The sequence below is a fragment of the Lupinus angustifolius genome, chromosome LG09, assembly GCF_001865875.1.
Source record: "Lupinus angustifolius cultivar Tanjil chromosome LG09, LupAngTanjil_v1.0, whole genome shotgun sequence".
NCBI lineage: Eukaryota > Viridiplantae > Streptophyta > Magnoliopsida > Fabales > Fabaceae > Lupinus > Lupinus angustifolius.
In genome coordinates, this window is record NC_032017.1 from 1372254 (window position 1) to 1393987 (window position 21734).

The 21734-nt window shown below is 26.5% G+C and overlaps 1 protein-coding gene across 1 annotated transcript; it reads left to right on the plus strand.

Moving 5' to 3' along the window:
• Positions 12116–14748, plus strand: LOC109355992 (solute carrier family 25 member 44-like). Its single transcript, XM_019599305.1, has 3 exons — positions 12116–12313; positions 13278–13659; positions 14516–14748. The coding sequence occupies exons 1-3, from the start codon at positions 12273–12275 to the stop codon at positions 14714–14716; spliced, it is 624 nt and encodes a 207-aa protein (XP_019454850.1). The 5' UTR covers positions 12116–12272; the 3' UTR covers positions 14717–14748.

Sequence of the window (21734 nt, forward strand, 5' to 3'; positions counted from 1 at the left end):
ATATAAATGATTAATGATATAATGATAGTTTTTTTATATTGTTTTTTTTTGTTTTATTAAAAATGTTAATAATAATTTAATATAAATGATTAAGGAGATAGTGTACACAACTTTTTTAATTAATATTTTTTTTCTTTGCATGAGAAAAAGGATGTTTGTGAAGTTGGCTCTTCAGATTAAGAAAGGTATATATGCAACTGTTATCCTACTTGATTTTCACTTTGCAGCTGTCAGAAAATAGTTAATTTTCTTTTAGTATTTTATATATTTCTATGTGTCATAGATGAGACATTGAATTTTCTTTTAGTATTTTATATATTTCTATGTGTCATAGAGTTAATTTTCTTTTGCTTTCAAAGTTCTAAAATGTGAGAATAGTTGTTTTTGTAAGATTAAAAATATATGCATATCATTTTTTTAAATAATCATTTGACTAATAACTTATTTTTAATCTTAATCGTGATGTATGTTTGTAAGACTCAAATTTAATATTATTTTCATTTTTTATGTGAGAAATGTTGTAGTTAATTTATATATATATATATGGGAGCTACTCAAGTAAGTGAGAACATTTCTCATATAAAAATTATGAGAACAATAAATATAAATCTTACAATCAATGATGAATTGTTAGGATTAAAAGTTAGTTATTGGTCACATGATAGTCATGTGCATGTATCTTTTAGTCTTGACCATTCAAATAAAATCCAATAATTCATATTAACTATTCTCATTTCTAATAATATCACATTGTTATATATATATATATATATATATATATTTGAAGTAGTTGTTTCTTATTTTTGTAATGTGTATAATTTCTTTTTGCCATATTGCCAATATTTAACATTTGATATTCTCCTAATAGATTTTATTTGTGCTCATATATTTGTTCAATACACTTAACTATTTTTCTATACAATAATTAGTGTTCTGTTTGACCTTTTCATCATTTTCGTTTCTTGGTTCTTTTCTTTTAATTTAACTACTAAACTAATAACTTACCTTCAAGCAATGTGGGGAATATGTTGAAGAATAATAAATGTTACAAATAGCTAAATAAAAAATAAATTTTAATGATTAGATAATAATAAAGTTCACTTTTATAAGCACTTATCATTTATTTAGTGCATAGATATTATTTAATTTCAAACTTTTTAACATGATCTTAAAAGATGTAAAGATCCTCATGAATGAGGAGAAGGGACCATCATGGGAACTTTCCATAATATTAAGAAAGAATAATGTTTGAATTTAAAGTAAATAAATATTAAGAATGTTAATCTAGAATTATTTATTACAAATATTTATGTAAAAGTAATATACATTAAACAATGCAAATAACCACTATCATATTGGAGACGTAATTAAAAGTTATAGTTACATGTTCTTTACAATAATTAACATTAATATAATGCTTAATTAAAATTTTAATATTTTGAAATATAATAAATTTGGAAAAGAATATTATTCATATTTGAAAAAACAATATTGAGAAAAAAATTATAAAGCTTTCAAATGCTTTTTATTAACTCAATGACATTTATTATGGATGTTAAATCAAATGTTTAGATTGTAACACAAATAACAAAAGGTAAACACTGATGATATTTATTGTAGAACTAAATATCAAATATGTTTCATTAGAGAGTATATGTGATTAAACAAAATCATGTTATATCATGACAAAAAGTCAATAATATATTAGACAAAAAAAACCACTAATAATTTCTTATTCAAGTGTCCTAGAGAAGTTTCAAAGTTTAATTTTCTTGTCCCTTTCTAATAAAATACCTAAGTTTTTTTAGTCAAAGAACTTAGCCTAAAAAATATGATATGGAGTAGTATATGATTAGTTGTATGATGAAAACGATTCGTATATGATATATCTATATATCTATCTATATATTTAATAAAAATAAAGGTCACACCTATAATAACTTCATTATCAATTTCTTATGGGATAGAGGTATTGGGCGTATCTTGATCTAAACTTTAAGTGATAATAATATTTAATTATAATTTATAACTAAAATTAATTGAGTAACAAAAATATAAAGAAACATATATAATTGGATCATAAATAAAATTTCAGCTATTTTTTTCAAATCACTATGTTGTTTATAAGAAATTCATCTTCTATCTTACTATATAATTTTATTTATTTATCTTCATTGTTGAAATGATATTTATGTAGTACCTGAACCATAATAGCTAAGATAAGACGAATAACTTAATAAAACAATATATGACTAACGACATATGGTTGAGAATTTTTCAAACTTAAATGATTAACGAGATCAAGAACAAAATGTTTGAAATTGACATTTCAAAATAATATTTTGTTGCTCATTGAAATTCAGATGATAAATTTTTTGGACAAAATATATGGATATTATCAATATTAAATGTTTTTTAAGCATTCTTATGGTAGTATATCTGTATATATTATCAACACATACATAATTTATTCCATCAAATTTGTATAACCAGTTATACCTGTAGTATTTTTTTTAAGACAGATGATCTACTTAATCTATGATTAAGTTAAAAAAAACATATTTCATATCTTAGTCATTCATTCTATGGAAATCTAATAGTTCAGATCTATTGACTAATTCAAATCACGTGAATCATTATATTTTCATAGAATGAATGATTAAGATGTGAAGTATCTTTTTTAACTTACTCATCCCCTCTCATTTTTTAAATAAAAAATGTGTTACAAATATTTCATATATAGTTTCCTATATAATTGGCTCCATTTTGCTTATATTTTGTGCAACTAGTTATGTACTTGCAATATTTATTTTCGTTAAATATCTTTAATTGTTTTTCTTCACACATATATATTCTTATATATCTATTCCGCCTTTCCCTTCAATAATTTAGATCCATTCTTGTACTGAGGATATTTTAATTTGGAGCAATTGAGTAAATATATATTGAAAATTAATACATTTATGAAACTCATGTAGGAACAAATATAATTTTACTAACTTCTAATGCATATTTATTTTTTATGCAAGTCAAAATGTTGTATGTTAAAAAATTTTAAGAACTAAACAGGTGAGGCCGCTTATTTAGACTAGGCTTTTTTATAAATAGGTTTGGTTTACGCTTTTAAATATATTATTTAGTTTAACATTATATAAAATCTCTATTAAATCTAGATTAAATTATATTAACGCCTTTGAGTTTTAGTGAAATTATACAAATTAATATTCTACTTTTTACACTTACAAAAGACCCCTAACTTTTATATATACATTATATTTACTATCACTGTATGAGAAATGAAAAAAACATTTTTATTAAGTTAAACAAAATATAATATATTGTGGAGACAAATCCAAATAGAAAACGAATCAAAACATTTTTATTATTTTTGGTTTATTACAAAATGCATCAATAATTCTAAGAAGGTATTGTTTAAATAATTTTATACTATATTGTAACGATAAAAAAATAATGAAAATATATTGAATTATATAATATTTGTATTTGTTTTCATTATATACCACATTTTGTTCAATTTTATTACACTTATCAACTTTTTTAAAATTACATTTATTTCTCTTACATGGATAGTCAGTGCAATATATGTATAAAAATTAGGATTTTTGTAAGTGTAAAAAATGAAGAGGTAATTTATGTATTATCACTAAAACTTGAAAGTGTCAATGTAATTTACTCTTAAATACAACACGTGAGATTGCTTAAATATATTATATGACAATATCATATTATATTGCAATATTTATGTCAAAATTTATACATATTTATTATATTATCGAGTATTCATTTATATTAACTTTTTGAATAATCAATAGTTAAACATGAATAATATAAAATTGGTACATTATCAATCCAAATATGTTTTTGGCATTAATTATATACTATTTTCTCATGAAAGAAGCTCTTCCTTCCAAACAGCTCTGAAGTACGATTAATGTTAGTTTTTGTGGTAATTAGTTTGCTGATTTTTTTCTTCATTCTTTTAGGTTCATTTTTCTAAATAAAATAATAATAGTTAGTTGCACCTACCATGTCAAATAGTTTTTGTTTTTTTGGTTCTTTTCACATAAATAGTAAATAGAATAAAATAATAATTAGGTGAATTCAAATTAATTACATGATTAATTCTTTTTAAGCAATGTCTCGGGTTCAAGTCTTGTGAATGAAAAAAATGTCTGTTGAGAGAGTTAGCCTCACGTACCTATGAATATTCCCAACTCGACAAGATTGCATATAATACGAAGATAGTTATAGGAAACCAAAAAAATTAATTATTAATAATACAAAAAGCTATAGTTGACTAATTCCTATTCACAATCAAAGCCAGCTAAAGTCTGAAGATTCTAGAAAGCAACTTGTGGCTTGTGCTACGTCACTTCTCCCATCATTTTTTTTGTTTTTTGTTTATTAATATTTTGTAAATAAATTTGTTTTGTTTTCCTTTAATTATTTCATTTTTAATTAATATTTTTCTCTAATCATTAATGTTGTGTTTGTGGACACTGCAAAAGAATAAATTAAATAAACAATTTTTAATCTGATTCTGTTTTGATACCTCTTAAAAAATATGAATTTTATTATTTATTTTTGCACTACAAAATCTAAGAACCAAAAGGGATCACAGAAAGAAAAGAGTAGAATTTAACTATTTCAAGATAATAGAAAATTTAGAGAGAGAAAATAAAATATAAAAAGGAAAGATTACTTGTAAAAGAGAGAAAAAATAGAAGGTGAAGAAAATAACTAGTATTTGATATAATGTAACACACTGTGACTTCAATTATAAATTTGTATTATTTTTATTATTTTCTAATGTTTAATTTAAAATATATATTATATACACATTAGTTTTTGTATAAGATAAAATATAATTAAATAATATTCTATCATAATTTAAATTGTGAATTTCTATGTAATGAACCTAAACATTTTAAAATTTCTGGATTTCATTTTATCTAATATCATCTTTAATGTTTTTTTAATTCCACATATATAAGTTATTTACTTCTATTCGACATATTTTATTTTTCTTTCATCCCTATTTTCACATTGTTCGATTCAGCATATAAGGCATTCAACCTTTTTGAACATATAATTAATAATATAAAAATAAAAAGAGTATAAAGGACAACAAAATAAAAGAACTTCTATCAATTACGAGATTTCCAAAAGTGTTAATAACATTTTATTAAAGTTCTTAACTATATATATATAACCAGTGAAGTTAGGTAGGGAGTTCGATCTTTGCCATATATAAAAAAATGTCAAAAGAGATAATTTCTAATTATCCACATGAGATTTTCTAAGGATATATTGTTTAATTCACTATTTTACTATTTTTTAATGAATTAAGAATAATGAAGATGCATTAATTCTTATACTATTTGGACTTGTTTATACAATATATTATATTTTGTTTAACTTAATTACATTCATCATCATTTTTTGTTTTTAAAAGATTATACGTACACATCTCTCCTATAGGTAAGGTATAGGTAGAGTAATGCAATAAAACCAAAAACAGATAGAGCAACTAAACTATAAGATAAGTAAACTTCTCCAAACCATACAAGTGCACGCCAAACCCATACAAAAGGTTTGGGCGGATGAAATCCTTCGTGAAGTGTTAAAATGGAAGTTCTCGCTCATTGGGAGGTACCAAATAAATGACTACTCTAATCGGGGTTTTGAGCATAAAGATTCCTCTGACCCGTAAAAAGTGGACCTAATCCTTTGGAGGTGTGGCAATACACTTAAGAAATTATTCCATTGAACATATTCTCCCCTGGATCCCAGAATAGCGACATGGACTAAATGTCTTGTCCAAGCCAAGGAACTGACTTCGAATAGTCCTGATAAATGATGATTGAGTATATATATAAATTATAGATGATCTATGTAAGTGAAAAAATGGATGAATAATTTACGTAATTTCACTAAGACTTATCGGTACTAAGGTAACTTACTCGTAATTTTTCAATCAATCAGTGGCATGGAGTCAAAAAAATGATAAAAAATGTGTACTCCTATTTTAAAATGTATAAAAAAACCTTAAACATAATTTAGGTTGCAAATGGTGATTAGTGGCTGGTGGTTCTCAACATGTAATGGTGCTTTGGGCACTCTATTTAGGAGTGAGTATGAACTGAGTTGAGTTGAATAACAATTTATCCTTTATTTGGATCTGACTTTTCACCTAAAGGTAACTCAATCTTAAATGATGACTAGTCAGCCTTTGAACCCGACTCTAGACTCGATTAAATATAATAGTGCATATATATTTTAGATAAAGTGTTCTCATTATTACTTATCATTATGAATATGTAATTTGACATATAAAATGATTATGTATATTTGGTGTTAATCATGTATATATCTGAAAAACCAGAGAATCAATAATATTTTCGCCTAAATATGTGTCATTATTTTGTACACACTTTAATAGAGATACACACAAACATTACGAGTGATTGACCATGAGACGAGTCGGGTCAGATCATGCTTGTTCCCTACCCAATCCTAAATATTAACTGTATCTAATTTTTAAAACCAAACCCGACCTTAGACTCAATGAGATCCGACACTATTCAGACTCAATCATGATGAAGCCATACCATATGAGCGGGTAGAGTTAGGGATGAGTATGGGCCGGGTTGGGACAGGTTAAGGCATGTCCCTTACCCAGCCCTAGATGTTGGTCAGGTCATTTTTTGAACCCAAACCTAGAGCCGAAGCTAACCTGGCCCTAAATATTGCTCGGACCAGCTTTTAAACCCGACCCAACCCTAGACCCAATTATATATAATGTATGCTCATTTTAGATAAAGTCTTTTAAACCCGACCCAACCCTAGACCCAGCTTTGAAAATATAATAATGTATACCCAATTATATATAATGTATAATGAATATATAATTTGATATATAGAATGATATATGTATATATATTGTTAATCATGTATATATGATGAAAAAATTAGGGAATCACTTATATTTTCAACCAAAACAGTGTTATTACTCGGTACGCAATTGAATAGAAACACATACAAATAAAATAAGTGAATGACCATGAAACGGGTCGGACCGGGTCATGTTTGGTCCCTACCTGATCTTAAATATTGGTTGGATCTAATTTTTGAACTTGAACCTAGACTCGATGAGACCTAATACTATTCGAATTCGATTATAATCAGATCATACCGGATGAGCGGTAAGGCCGAATCCTACTCACCCTTAGTTAGAGACTAATCCTGCTAACCCCTAATTTTAGTTATCATCTTCATCAACAATTATCAAGCCCATCAAATTGCTCCTTCTTTAGTGGATGATAAAAATAATGGAATAATATATGTAAACTAAAGAGAAGCAAATTTACATTTAATTTGAGATAAGTATTTTACTACCATCAAAAGCACAATAATGAAATTATCTTATAAAATCTAATAGGGAACCCAATTTGAGAGAAAGTATATGTTGTAGTAAGTTAAAAAAATTTATTTCATATTAGTCATTCATTCTATGAAAATCTAATAATTCAGATATATTGAACAATTTAAATGACATGAATCATTACATTCTCATAAAATAGATAATTAAGATTTGAAATAATTTTTTTAACTAAAGTAAGTGGATACTCTCTCAAATATATTATTACATAGTTTTAGACAATAATAAAAATTTCCTAGCAAGACATGACTACCACTGATGATGAGAGTATGTCAAGTGTTCCAAAGAGGAGTTTTACTTCAATTTTACTGAAGTTGAAATACTTAAGCACTATGATATCACATATATCTATATGACACATGGGTTGACAAAAAAATCGTACCTACATATATAATTCGTACAAGCACCGGGTCACAAATAAGTACTCGCAGATTTTACAAATGGGTTTTAAAAATACCCAGAGTATATATGGACAGATATGAGTATTGTGGTATCTGTGTTATATACATGATTAACAATTTATACACAGTAAAAATATGTATTTAAAAAATGGCTAATCAACAAAATTTAAAATTTCAATCGTCGCATTTTTTAATTTAATACATATTCTCTAATTTTATATGTTTGACCCACATGTACCATTCATGGAAAATCTTATTTGATTGGGATAGAATAATTATAGATAACAAAATTCTCTTTATCAATTATTTAATACAACTGTATCTTGTAATACTCCTATGGATAAGGAAAATAGTCGTATTGCAAAATATTTTGTATGCCTAGTTTTTTTTAGCAGTGCACCAGTTAACATGAACTTAAACAATAGAGTGTAGGTATAAAAATTTATATATAATTAGTTTGTTATTTACTATTTATTTATATTACTTTTATTTAAAAGTCAAATATTATTAAAAATAAAAAGTTATAATTTATTGATTTTATTGAATTGTTACTATTAAGCTATATGTCTTTTTACAAATTTTTTATAAATAGTATTAGAAAGTGATATATATTAGTTATAAATCAATTAATAATAAATAAAATACACTTGGTAACACATATTAGTTTTTTTCCATGATATAGGAGGATTTATAAGATGATATTCAGAAAATTCTATTGCAATTTTTTATTTATTTTTCTTACATTTCACTGCACGCTTATTCCCTAGCCACATGTGTTGTCATGTATATGAGAATAGACAAACATGAGTGCCAGCTACAAATGGAATGCATGTGCATAAGTTGCATTTAATTTGGAGGGAAGTATTTTTTTTGGTCGGAAAATAATTAATTCTTGGATATGATTTTTTTATTAACACGAGGTGACATAGAAGGATGTTTCGTGCATAAAATATAGGTTTGGATAAGATTTTGATCATTATCTTTCTTTTTTTGTTATTAGCATAATTTTATTACTACTTAGTTTTTATGCATGTTTCTACTCATTTGGACTTCATTTTGGAGTTTTGTTTATGACGGTAATATTTACATATTATTAACATAAAAATTTATATAGTCAACGTATTATCTATCATTCATTTATGTTATTTTTTGAAGAATAAATAATTATTAAATTTGAATGGTAAATGATACATTAATAGTGTAAAAAACTCAATATTAATACATATATCTTGGTAATGTTTCTAGTAATTCACGTATCTTGAGGCAAGAGCGCTAAGCGTAGGGATGAGAATCTACTATCCCAAACCACGTTCTTGACCAATTACAATAAAATAAAATTGATAAAGTTATGAATATTTAATTTTTTTAATTGACGTGGTATAATATGATTGATCTAGGATAGAGTTTGGGACAACAGATCTTTATCCTTGAATTTAGAGCTAATAGAGTATTGATACCCAAAATAAAATCGCATACCTATTCAAAAAACTGATTTTTTTTATCAAAACCTGCAAGAAAATTTTAATTGTTTTTTATTAAATTTGTATGGAATTGATCGAAACAGATTTTATATCCATTTATAAAAATGAAACGATCCAAACTAAATCACACATGTTACAAACTTACAATTTGTATATTTCTTATAAACTGAAATTAACTTCTTATAAAAGTGAAACGATCCAAAGTAAATCCAACAATATAACATTACCATTTCTTTTATTAATTTTTTGTTCAGCAATTTTCAACATGATGAGCAATTTTGGCTGTGTTTTATTGATAATAATTATTAGAATAAATGTAGTCAAATTTACTTTATTTTTCATCAAAATATATTGATGTTTTATTGGTATAAATTAGACAAGAGTAGGTCTCTCTCCTTCCCTTTATAAATAAAAAGTGTAGTATCTATGTATATGAATGTAAATATTTATATATAGTTAATGTATTATCCATTATTTATTTATATTACTTTTATTTAAAAACTAATAATGATTAAAAAATGAATGATGCAATATTAATATAAAAATCTCTTACACGTGCATATATCTTTTTTCTCATAAATAAAAAAAGTCTTTCATGATCAATCGTAAAGTGTTATCGTTGTTTGAATATGAATGATAAGTGTTAACTAAGAAGCTATTGGTATAATAGTGTGATACTTCAAAAAATTTATGAATTAAAAACCAAAATAGTTCTTAAAATTTTTTGTATGGCCAACTTTGATTATTGGAAAAATAAAGTCATAAAATAATCAGTATGAATCATATTAATAAAACAAATTAGAAATTGAAAAAATTAAATAACCAAATGATTTATAAAGTTTTCTTCCATATAATAAAACTGGTCTATAAATTTTTTGACCTCATTCAATTTAATTCAAACTTTCTACAAACTTTTGTTATGAGAGAAAATTTTATAACCACTTTACATTTTTAAGGAACAAATCATCTTATCGACCAAATTTAAAAAAAACTACTTAATAAAGTCAAAACTAAATATAACTACTACACCATAGTATAATTTATGGCTTCTTATTTTGATTTTCACTATCTTCTAATTTCTACCAAAAAAATCATATAATCATATATAATTCAATGTCATTCTCTATACAGGGCATCTTTCATGTTATTTGTTAACTTATTTTTCTTTCTTACATTATAACTATAACTTTTTCTCCAACAAATAATTAATTTAATTTATTTTGTTCCTATTTTTCTTTTAACGAGATGTAAACTATAACAAATAACTATCATGATATAATAAAACTAAACTATATTACTATGATTTATTAAACTTATAATAGAACTACACTTTACAAATAATAGGAAAGCAGGTTGAGCACACTAGTATTACTAGTCAAAGCACAATTTACTACTTTTACATTTTATCCCAATCTTTTCAAAGAAATTATTATTTATTAAAGCTCTCCATAAGAGATTGACTTAGTGAACCTGAATCCTCATCAAATCTATTATTCTCCTAATGTCATTTATTTTATTCCAAATTTGTGTAATCTAAAAAATTCTTATTTAATTATTGAATCAAATAAAATTTATTTTTATATTATTCTATTTCTAATTAAAGTTAATTAGTTTTTATTCTTTTAGACTTTTGAATATTTTAAAAAGTCACGTGTGCTCAAAAAATATTAAAAAAATGTATCTTTACTCATTATTTATTTACCCATTGATGTAAAAAAAACAAAAAATGATCTAAAAATGTAATAGGAAAATGGTAAAAAGAAAAGGCATTGATAGAACCTACGCGGGTACTTTTCTCCTAAGTCCACAAACCTACCTAAAAAAAACTTCTGTTACAATATATTTAAAAGGAATATTTCCCTATTTTAAGAGTAAATTTTTAAAAATTACTTCTTAATTTATGCAATTTAACGGTTTAGATGTACTTACTAATTCAAATGAGGATCTTCCTACAGTAGCTAGGATGGATCTCTCCCATATATATAGTATGTCATGTTTTATTTGTATTACTAAGAGTATTCTCTCACTTTTTCGGGTTAAGCAACTAATTCATTTTGGGTTCGTGTAGGGATGACAACGAGCGCAGGTGGGCGCGGTAGTGCTTTACCATGCCCAACCCCGCAATATTTCCGGGTACCCATGTGGGTAGCGGGTATCTTCGGGTACCCAATGAATTTTTAATTTTAATTATATAATTTGTAATTATCAATATGTAAAAATATGATATTTATAGGTTAAATTTATGATCATAGTCAAATATATGTAATTTATTATGAAATAATAATAAAGTATATGATATAATCTTAAAATAATAATAAATATATATAAAAATTTAACTAAAAGCTAAATATATAAATTTGTGGGTACCAACGATGCAAATATCACAAAATTTGCTCCTATACATAAGCTATTATTGCGAGTACCTGTTACAGATATTTCCACGGTACCCACACGTCAAGTTTTTTTGTCATCCTAAGTTCGTGATTGTCTATTTTTACAACTATTGCTTATATGAATCAAACCTTCAACCTTGAAGATCCAGTTGAGTATTGTATTACTACACCAACGTCTTATTGTTCTAATATGTCATAATTGAAAATAAGTGTATTCATGTTTTTTGTATCATCATTTATGAATAAATTTTAATAAAAATTAAATTTTTAATGTTTTTTCATGATTTTATTGGTTGAGTTCTGTATAAATATGTACGCAGACACGTCTTTCTAGAAAAGAAACGTTTAAAATTAGTTAAAACCAATAACCAATCACAAATCTTTACAATAATAAATTAATAATTTCTCTCTTCCCTGTGTTTGTTTCTTCTTGTTTTTTTTTTACTTCATTTTCTCTCGAATTGAATTCATCAAGAACAAGCCACCCTGGCTTGTTCTTTTTTTATTATCTTGATTCAATTTTTTTGATCCTCCAATGGCCCAGTCCTTCAATCAAACCGAGATTAATTGGGATAAGTATGCTCTTTTCTTTATCCTATTTCTTTTCATTTTTTTAATGATTTTGAATTTGATATTATCGTAAAAAAGACGACTCAGTGCACGAGGCTTTTGGTTACCAGGATAAGGGGAGGATAGCTGTAGGCAGCCTTATCCATAAAGCGGAGAGACTGTTTTCAGAATTTGGCTTTCTGTTGCGCCAAGTTTGTCCTCTGGGATTTGATATATTGTATGGAAACAAAATTTGTTGGGGGTGTCGGGATATTAGTTTCTCACTCATGGGATGATATGCTTAGGCATAAGAGTATTTAGGAGATTAGTCTCGTACTTATCGGGTAGATCGAGAGGGATGGTATTGATTGATTTTGGTCATGTTTGGTGAAATGATTGGTGCACAACTGGTCCTAGTCCTTATAAATTTCTCAATTTAGGTTAAATAGGAATTGTTAGATATTGAAGGTGAGAACTGCTTTGTAATGTTGCAATTTTACTTTGTTGCAAGAGATTAGTTTCATATTCATATAGTTCTTTAGTGTATAAGAAGACAATTTTGAGTTCAAAGAATTCAAGGTTGCGTTATTGTGTTCGAATTGTTTCTATCATTTATCTTATTAACAAAGTTTTCTCTAAGAGTTTAGATTCCTTATTGTAAATTTGTGTGTAAGTTCTATCTTTCATCTGCTAGATTCTCATGAAGGTTGAGGTCATCTTGCCCTTGCAATTGTTTTATTGTTATTTGTTGATGGCAGTGTTTTAAATTGCAATTGTGGCTGCAATATTGCAGTTTCGGGAGTTTCCATAACAATATCATGACTACAATTATGATCAAATTCGTTGTATTTTCCTGTAAATGCAATTGTAACTGCGATTTAGAACACTGGTTGATAGAATTTATGGATATTGTGACTCTTTGAGTTCATTGTGTTAATGAACTTTGCATATACAAGCTTTGTATCCTAATTAAGTTCATCCAATTTTGCAGGCTAGATAAAACTAAGTTCTATGTCGTAGGAGCTGGGCTTTTTACAGGTATTACGGTGGCCCTTTACCCGGTTTCTGTCGTGAAAACTAGGTTGCAGGTTGGGACAAGGGATACCGTAGAGAGAAGTGCATTGTCTATTGCAAGAGGGTTACTTAGAACAGACGGTGTCCCTGGTTTATATAAAGGGTTTGGCACAGTTATCACAGGTGCAATTCCTGCCAGAATTATATTCCTCTCTGCCTTAGAGACCACAAAGGCAGCTACCTTCAAAGTGCTTGAACCATTCAGATTATCTGAAACTACCAATGCTGCCTTAGCAAATGGATTTGCAGGGATGACATCTTCGCTTTTTGCGCAATCCGTGTTTGTTCCAATCGATGTGGTACGATAATCTAATTCATGTTAAATGTTCATAAGTGCATGTATTTTTATCCTTAAACTTGAAAAGACATTATTTGTACTAATAGGACAGCCAGACATTTAGACATGGATATGCTGGTATATTCAATAAAAACCTGCATATGTGTTATTGATGCTATACATAGCCGTTCCGAAGCCCGAATAAAAGATCAAGGCTGTGTTAGACATTCGATAACATCTGCTGTTAAACAAGTTATTTAGACAGCTCAACAATCTTTTATGTTTCTTTCCTCCACTTTTCCAAGTATTGGAGCACAGAATATATTCACTGATGTTCTCTCACATGTCCGCTGCAATTTGAAATAATTGCTTACTGTACTCATTTTTGTTTATGATTTTAAAAGTAATATTGGATTCTTAGTTTAAACACTATGCTGTACTCGTAATGATTTTTAATCAAACTCTCACTTGGTGTTAATGCTTATAGTTTTTATAGTTAGGATATGGAACTCAATTAAAATGCAATGGTTCGTTTTATAAAGCTCCAAATACTAGAAAATTTTGTTTGGAAGGTGTAAGGTTTTGCTGTTGTGTCACTGGATCAAGAAGCAGGATGTTACAAATAGAAAAATTATCTGTTTATTTGTGTTATAAATTTCTTGTCTTTGTTATGATGCTCCATTGATGTCTTTTGAGATAAATAAGGAAAGCTATGTTTTATTGATTTCCTAATTTTTGTTTTGCTCTTTGTCTTTTGGTTGTAGTGAGGAATTTCCTTATCCTGTTAATATGTTCTCATTTCTTCTGTTTCTGATAGAGTTTTCTTTTATCAAAGTAGGGATAATTCTAATGTCTAGTTTTCATTGAATGATATTCAGGTTAGCCAAAAGTTGATGGTGCAAGGATACTCTGGACATGCCCAGTATAGCGGGGGTCTAGATGTTGCTCGTAAGATTTTAAAGTCTGATGGAATCCGGGGATTTTATCGAGGGTTTGGTCTATCTGTTGTTACTTATTCACCTTCTAGCGCTGTATGGTGGGCCAGTTATGGTTCAAGCCAACGCATCATTTGGAGGTAAGACATGGTAAACCCTGTTTTTTAAGTCTTAACAGGTCGTTGTTGCATTACCTTTTCAGTTTTTATTTTTATCGGCAACAACAACAACCAATTCTTAATCTCACTAGGTGGAGTTGACTACATTAATTAAACATTCATGATGGAGATGCGGGATATTAATCAAATTATGTCGTATGTGATCGCTCATAAACTTAATGGACCTTCTCTCTTCGCTCAACTTTCAAAGTTTCAATTAGTGGGGGGACTTCTGCTCCTTTTTCCAATGCTCTTATTTAGAACTGTGTTTAATATTTGACCTTACTACTGCATTTTATTTGTTCAAGGGTTAGACAATTTTGATGTTTCTTTTTCATTATTGATATATATATATATATTTATATATATATATATATATATATATATTTGAAGTAGTTGTTTCTTATTTTTGTAATGTGTATAATTTCTTTTTGCCATATTGCCAATATTTAACATTTGATATTCTCCTAATAGATTTTATTTGTGCTCATATATTTGTTCAATACACTTAACTATTTTTCTATACAATAATTAGTGTTCTGTTTGACCTTTTCATCATTTTCGTTTCTTGGTTCTTTTCTTTTAATTTAACTACTAAACTAATAACTTACCTTCAAGCAATGTGGGGAATATGTTGAAGAATAATAAATGTTACAAATAGCTAAATAAAAAATAAATTTTAATGATTAGATAATAATAAAGTTCACTTTTATAAGCACTTATCATTTATTTAGTGCATAGATATTATTTAATTTCAAACTTTTTAACATGATCTTAAAAGATGTAAAGATCCTCATGAATGAGGAGAAGGGACCATCATGGGAACTTTCCATAATATTAAGAAAGAATAATGTTTGAATTTAAAGTAAATAAATATTAAGAATGTTAATCTAGAATTATTTATTACAAATATTTATGTAAAAGTAATATACATTAAACAATGCAAATAACCACTATCATATTGGAGACGTAATTAAAAGTTATAGTTACATGTTCTTTACAATAATTAACATTAATATAATGCTTAATTAAAATTTTAATATTTTGAAATATAATAAATTTGGAAAAGAATATTATTCATATTTGAAAAAACAATATTGAGAAAAAAATTATAAAGCTTTCAAATGCTTTTTATTAACTCAATGACATTTATTATGGATGTTAAATCAAATGTTTAGATTGTAACACAAATAACAAAAGGTAAACACTGATGATATTTATTGTAGAACTAAATATCAAATATGTTTCATTAGAGAGTATATGTGATTAAACAAAATCATGTTATATCATGACAAAAAGTCAATAATATATTAGACAAAAAAAACCACTAATAATTTCTTATTCAAGTGTCCTAGAGAAGTTTCAAAGTTTAATTTTCTTGTCCCTTTCTAATAAAATACCTAAGTTTTTTTAGTCAAAGAACTTAGCCTAAAAAATATGATATGGAGTAGTATATGATTAGTTGTATGATGAAAACGATTCGTATATGATATATCTATATATCTATCTATATATTTAATAAAAATAAAGGTCACACCTATAATAACTTCATTATCAATTTCTTATGGGATAGAGGTATTGGGCGTATCTTGATCTAAACTTTAAGTGATAATAATATTTAATTATAATTTATAACTAAAATTAATTGAGTAACAAAAATATAAAGAAACATATATAATTGGATCATAAATAAAATTTCAGCTATTTTTTTCAAATCACTATGTTGTTTATAAGAAATTCATCTTCTATCTTACTATATAATTTTATTTATTTATCTTCATTGTTGAAATGATATTTATGTAGTACCTGAACCATAATAGCTAAGATAAGACGAATAACTTAATAAAACAATATATGACTAACGACATATGGTTGAGAATTTTTCAAACTTAAATGATTAACGAGATCAAGAACAAAATGTTTGAAATTGACATTTCAAAATAATATTTTGTTGCTCATTGAAATTCAGATGATAAATTTTTTGGACAAAATATATGGATATTATCAATATTAAATGTTTTTTAAGCATTCTTATGGTAGTATATCTGTATATATTATCAACACATACATAATTTATTCCATCAAATTTGTATAACCAGTTATACCTGTAGTATTTTTTTTAAGACAGATGATCTACTTAATCTATGATTAAGTTAAAAAAAACATATTTCATATCTTAGTCATTCATTCTATGGAAATCTAATAGTTCAGATCTATTGACTAATTCAAATCACGTGAATCATTATATTTTCATAGAATGAATGATTAAGATGTGAAGTATCTTTTTTAACTTACTCATCCCCTCTCATTTTTTAAATAAAAAATGTGTTACAAATATTTCATATATAGTTTCCTATATAATTGGCTCCATTTTGCTTATATTTTGTGCAACTAGTTATGTACTTGCAATATTTATTTTCGTTAAATATCTTTAATTGTTTTTCTTCACACATATATATTCTTATATATCTATTCCGCCTTTCCCTTCAATAATTTAGATCCATTCTTGTACTGAGGATATTTTAATTTGGAGCAATTGAGTAAATATATATTGAAAATTAATACATTTATGAAACTCATGTAGGAACAAATATAATTTTACTAACTTCTAATGCATATTTATTTTTTATGCAAGTCAAAATGTTGTATGTTAAAAAATTTTAAGAACTAAACAGGTGAGGCCGCTTATTTAGACTAGGCTTTTTTATAAATAGGTTTGGTTTACGCTTTTAAATATATTATTTAGTTTAACATTATATAAAATCTCTATTAAATCTAGATTAAATTATATTAACGCCTTTGAGTTTTAGTGAAATTATACAAATTAATATTCTACTTTTTACACTTACAAAAGACCCCTAACTTTTATATATACATTATATTTACTATCACTGTATGAGAAATGAAAAAAACATTTTTATTAAGTTAAACAAAATATAATATATTGTGGAGACAAATCCAAATAGAAAACGAATCAAAACATTTTTATTATTTTTGGTTTATTACAAAATGCATCAATAATTCTAAGAAGGTATTGTTTAAATAATTTTATACTATATTGTAACGATAAAAAAATAATGAAAATATATTGAATTATATAATATTTGTATTTGTTTTCATTATATACCACATTTTGTTCAATTTTATTACACTTATCAACTTTTTTAAAATTACATTTATTTCTCTTACATGGATAGTCAGTGCAATATATGTATAAAAATTAGGATTTTTGTAAGTGTAAAAAATGAAGAGGTAATTTATGTATTATCACTAAAACTTGAAAGTGTCAATGTAATTTACTCTTAAATACAACACGTGAGATTGCTTAAATATATTATATGACAATATCATATTATATTGCAATATTTATGTCAAAATTTATACATATTTATTATATTATCGAGTATTCATTTATATTAACTTTTTGAATAATCAATAGTTAAACATGAATAATATAAAATTGGTACATTATCAATCCAAATATGTTTTTGGCATTAATTATATACTATTTTCTCATGAAAGAAGCTCTTCCTTCCAAACAGCTCTGAAGTACGATTAATGTTAGTTTTTGTGGTAATTAGTTTGCTGATTTTTTTCTTCATTCTTTTAGGTTCATTTTTCTAAATAAAATAATAATAGTTAGTTGCACCTACCATGTCAAATAGTTTTTGTTTTTTTGGTTCTTTTCACATAAATAGTAAATAGAATAAAATAATAATTAGGTGAATTCAAATTAATTACATGATTAATTCTTTTTAAGCAATGTCTCGGGTTCAAGTCTTGTGAATGAAAAAAATGTCTGTTGAGAGAGTTAGCCTCACGTACCTATGAATATTCCCAACTCGACAAGATTGCATATAATACGAAGATAGTTATAGGAAACCAAAAAAATTAATTATTAATAATACAAAAAGCTATAGTTGACTAATTCCTATTCACAATCAAAGCCAGCTAAAGTCTGAAGATTCTAGAAAGCAACTTGTGGCTTGTGCTACGTCACTTCTCCCATCATTTTTTTTGTTTTTTGTTTATTAATATTTTGTAAATAAATTTGTTTTGTTTTCCTTTAATTATTTCATTTTTAATTAATATTTTTCTCTAATCATTAATGTTGTGTTTGTGGACACTGCAAAAGAATAAATTAAATAAACAATTTTTAATCTGATTCTGTTTTGATACCTCTTAAAAAATATGAATTTTATTATTTATTTTTGCACTACAAAATCTAAGAACCAAAAGGGATCACAGAAAGAAAAGAGTAGAATTTAACTATTTCAAGATAATAGAAAATTTAGAGAGAGAAAATAAAATATAAAAAGGAAAGATTACTTGTAAAAGAGAGAAAAAATAGAAGGTGAAGAAAATAACTAGTATTTGATATAATGTAACACACTGTGACTTCAATTATAAATTTGTATTATTTTTATTATTTTCTAATGTTTAATTTAAAATATATATTATATACACATTAGTTTTTGTATAAGATAAAATATAATTAAATAATATTCTATCATAATTTAAATTGTGAATTTCTATGTAATGAACCTAAACATTTTAAAATTTCTGGATTTCATTTTATCTAATATCATCTTTAATGTTTTTTTAATTCCACATATATAAGTTATTTACTTCTATTCGACATATTTTATTTTTCTTTCATCCCTATTTTCACATTGTTCGATTCAGCATATAAGGCATTCAACCTTTTTGAACATATAATTAATAATATAAAAATAAAAAGAGTATAAAGGACAACAAAATAAAAGAACTTCTATCAATTACGAGATTTCCAAAAGTGTTAATAACATTTTATTAAAGTTCTTAACTATATATATATAACCAGTGAAGTTAGGTAGGGAGTTCGATCTTTGCCATATATAAAAAAATGTCAAAAGAGATAATTTCTAATTATCCACATGAGATTTTCTAAGGATATATTGTTTAATTCACTATTTTACTATTTTTTAATGAATTAAGAATAATGAAGATGCATTAATTCTTATACTATTTGGACTTGTTTATACAATATATTATATTTTGTTTAACTTAATTACATTCATCATCATTTTTTGTTTTTAAAAGATTATACGTACACATCTCTCCTATAGGTAAGGTATAGGTAGAGTAATGCAATAAAACCAAAAACAGATAGAGCAACTAAACTATAAGATAAGTAAACTTCTCCAAACCATACAAGTGCACGCCAAACCCATACAAAAGGTTTGGGCGGATGAAATCCTTCGTGAAGTGTTAAAATGGAAGTTCTCGCTCATTGGGAGGTACCAAATAAATGACTACTCTAATCGGGGTTTTGAGCATAAAGATTCCTCTGACCCGTAAAAAGTGGACCTAATCCTTTGGAGGTGTGGCAATACACTTAAGAAATTATTCCATTGAACATATTCTCCCCTGGATCCCAGAATAGCGACATGGACTAAATGTCTTGTCCAAGCCAAGGAACTGACTTCGAATAGTCCTGATAAATGATGATTGAGTATATATATAAATTATAGATGATCTATGTAAGTGAAAAAATGGATGAATAATTTACGTAATTTCACTAAGACTTATCGGTACTAAGGTAACTTACTCGTAATTTTTCAATCAATCAGTGGCATGGAGTCAAAAAAATGATAAAAAATGTGTACTCCTATTTTAAAATGTATAAAAAAACCTTAAACATAATTTAGGTTGCAAATGGTGATTAGTGGCTGGTGGTTCTCAACATGTAATGGTGCTTTGGGCACTCTATTTAGGAGTGAGTATGAACTGAGTTGAGTTGAATAACAATTTATCCTTTATTTGGATCTGACTTTTCACCTAAAGGTAACTCAATCTTAAATGATGACTAGTCAGCCTTTGAACCCGACTCTAGACTCGATTAAATATAATAGTGCATATATATTTTAGATAAAGTGTTCTCATTATTACTTATCATTATGAATATGTAATTTGACATATAAAATGATTATGTATATTTGGTGTTAATCATGTATATATCTGAAAAACCAGAGAATCAATAATATTTTCGCCTAAATATGTGTCATTATTTTGTACACACTTTAATAGAGATACACACAAACATTACGAGTGATTGACCATGAGACGAGTCGGGTCAGATCATGCTTGTTCCCTACCCAATCCTAAATATTAACTGTATCTAATTTTTAAAACCAAACCCGACCTTAGACTCAATGAGATCCGACACTATTCAGACTCAATCATGATGAAGCCATACCATATGAGCGGGTAGAGTTAGGGATGAGTATGGGCCGGGTTGGGACAGGTTAAGGCATGTCCCTTACCCAGCCCTAGATGTTGGTCAGGTCATTTTTTGAACCCAAACCTAGAGCCGAAGCTAACCTGGCCCTAAATATTGCTCGGACCAGCTTTTAAACCCGACCCAACCCTAGACCCAATTATATATAATGTATGCTCATTTTAGATAAAGTCTTTTAAACCCGACCCAACCCTAGACCCAGCTTTGAAAATATAATAATGTATACCCAATTATATATAATGTATAATGAATATATAATTTGATATATAGAATGATATATGTATATATATTGTTAATCATGTATATATGATGAAAAAATTAGGGAATCACTTATATTTTCAACCAAAACAGTGTTATTACTCGGTACGCAATTGAATAGAAACACATACAAATAAAATAAGTGAATGACCATGAAACGGGTCGGACCGGGTCATGTTTGGTCCCTACCTGATCTTAAATATTGGTTGGATCTAATTTTTGAACTTGAACCTAGACTCGATGAGACCTAATACTATTCGAATTCGATTATAATCAGATCATACCGGATGAGCGGTAAGGCCGAATCCTACTCACCCTTAGTTAGAGACTAATCCTGCTAACCCCTAATTTTAGTTATCATCTTCATCAACAATTATCAAGCCCATCAAATTGCTCCTTCTTTAGTGGATGATAAAAATAATGGAATAATATATGTAAACTAAAGAGAAGCAAATTTACATTTAAT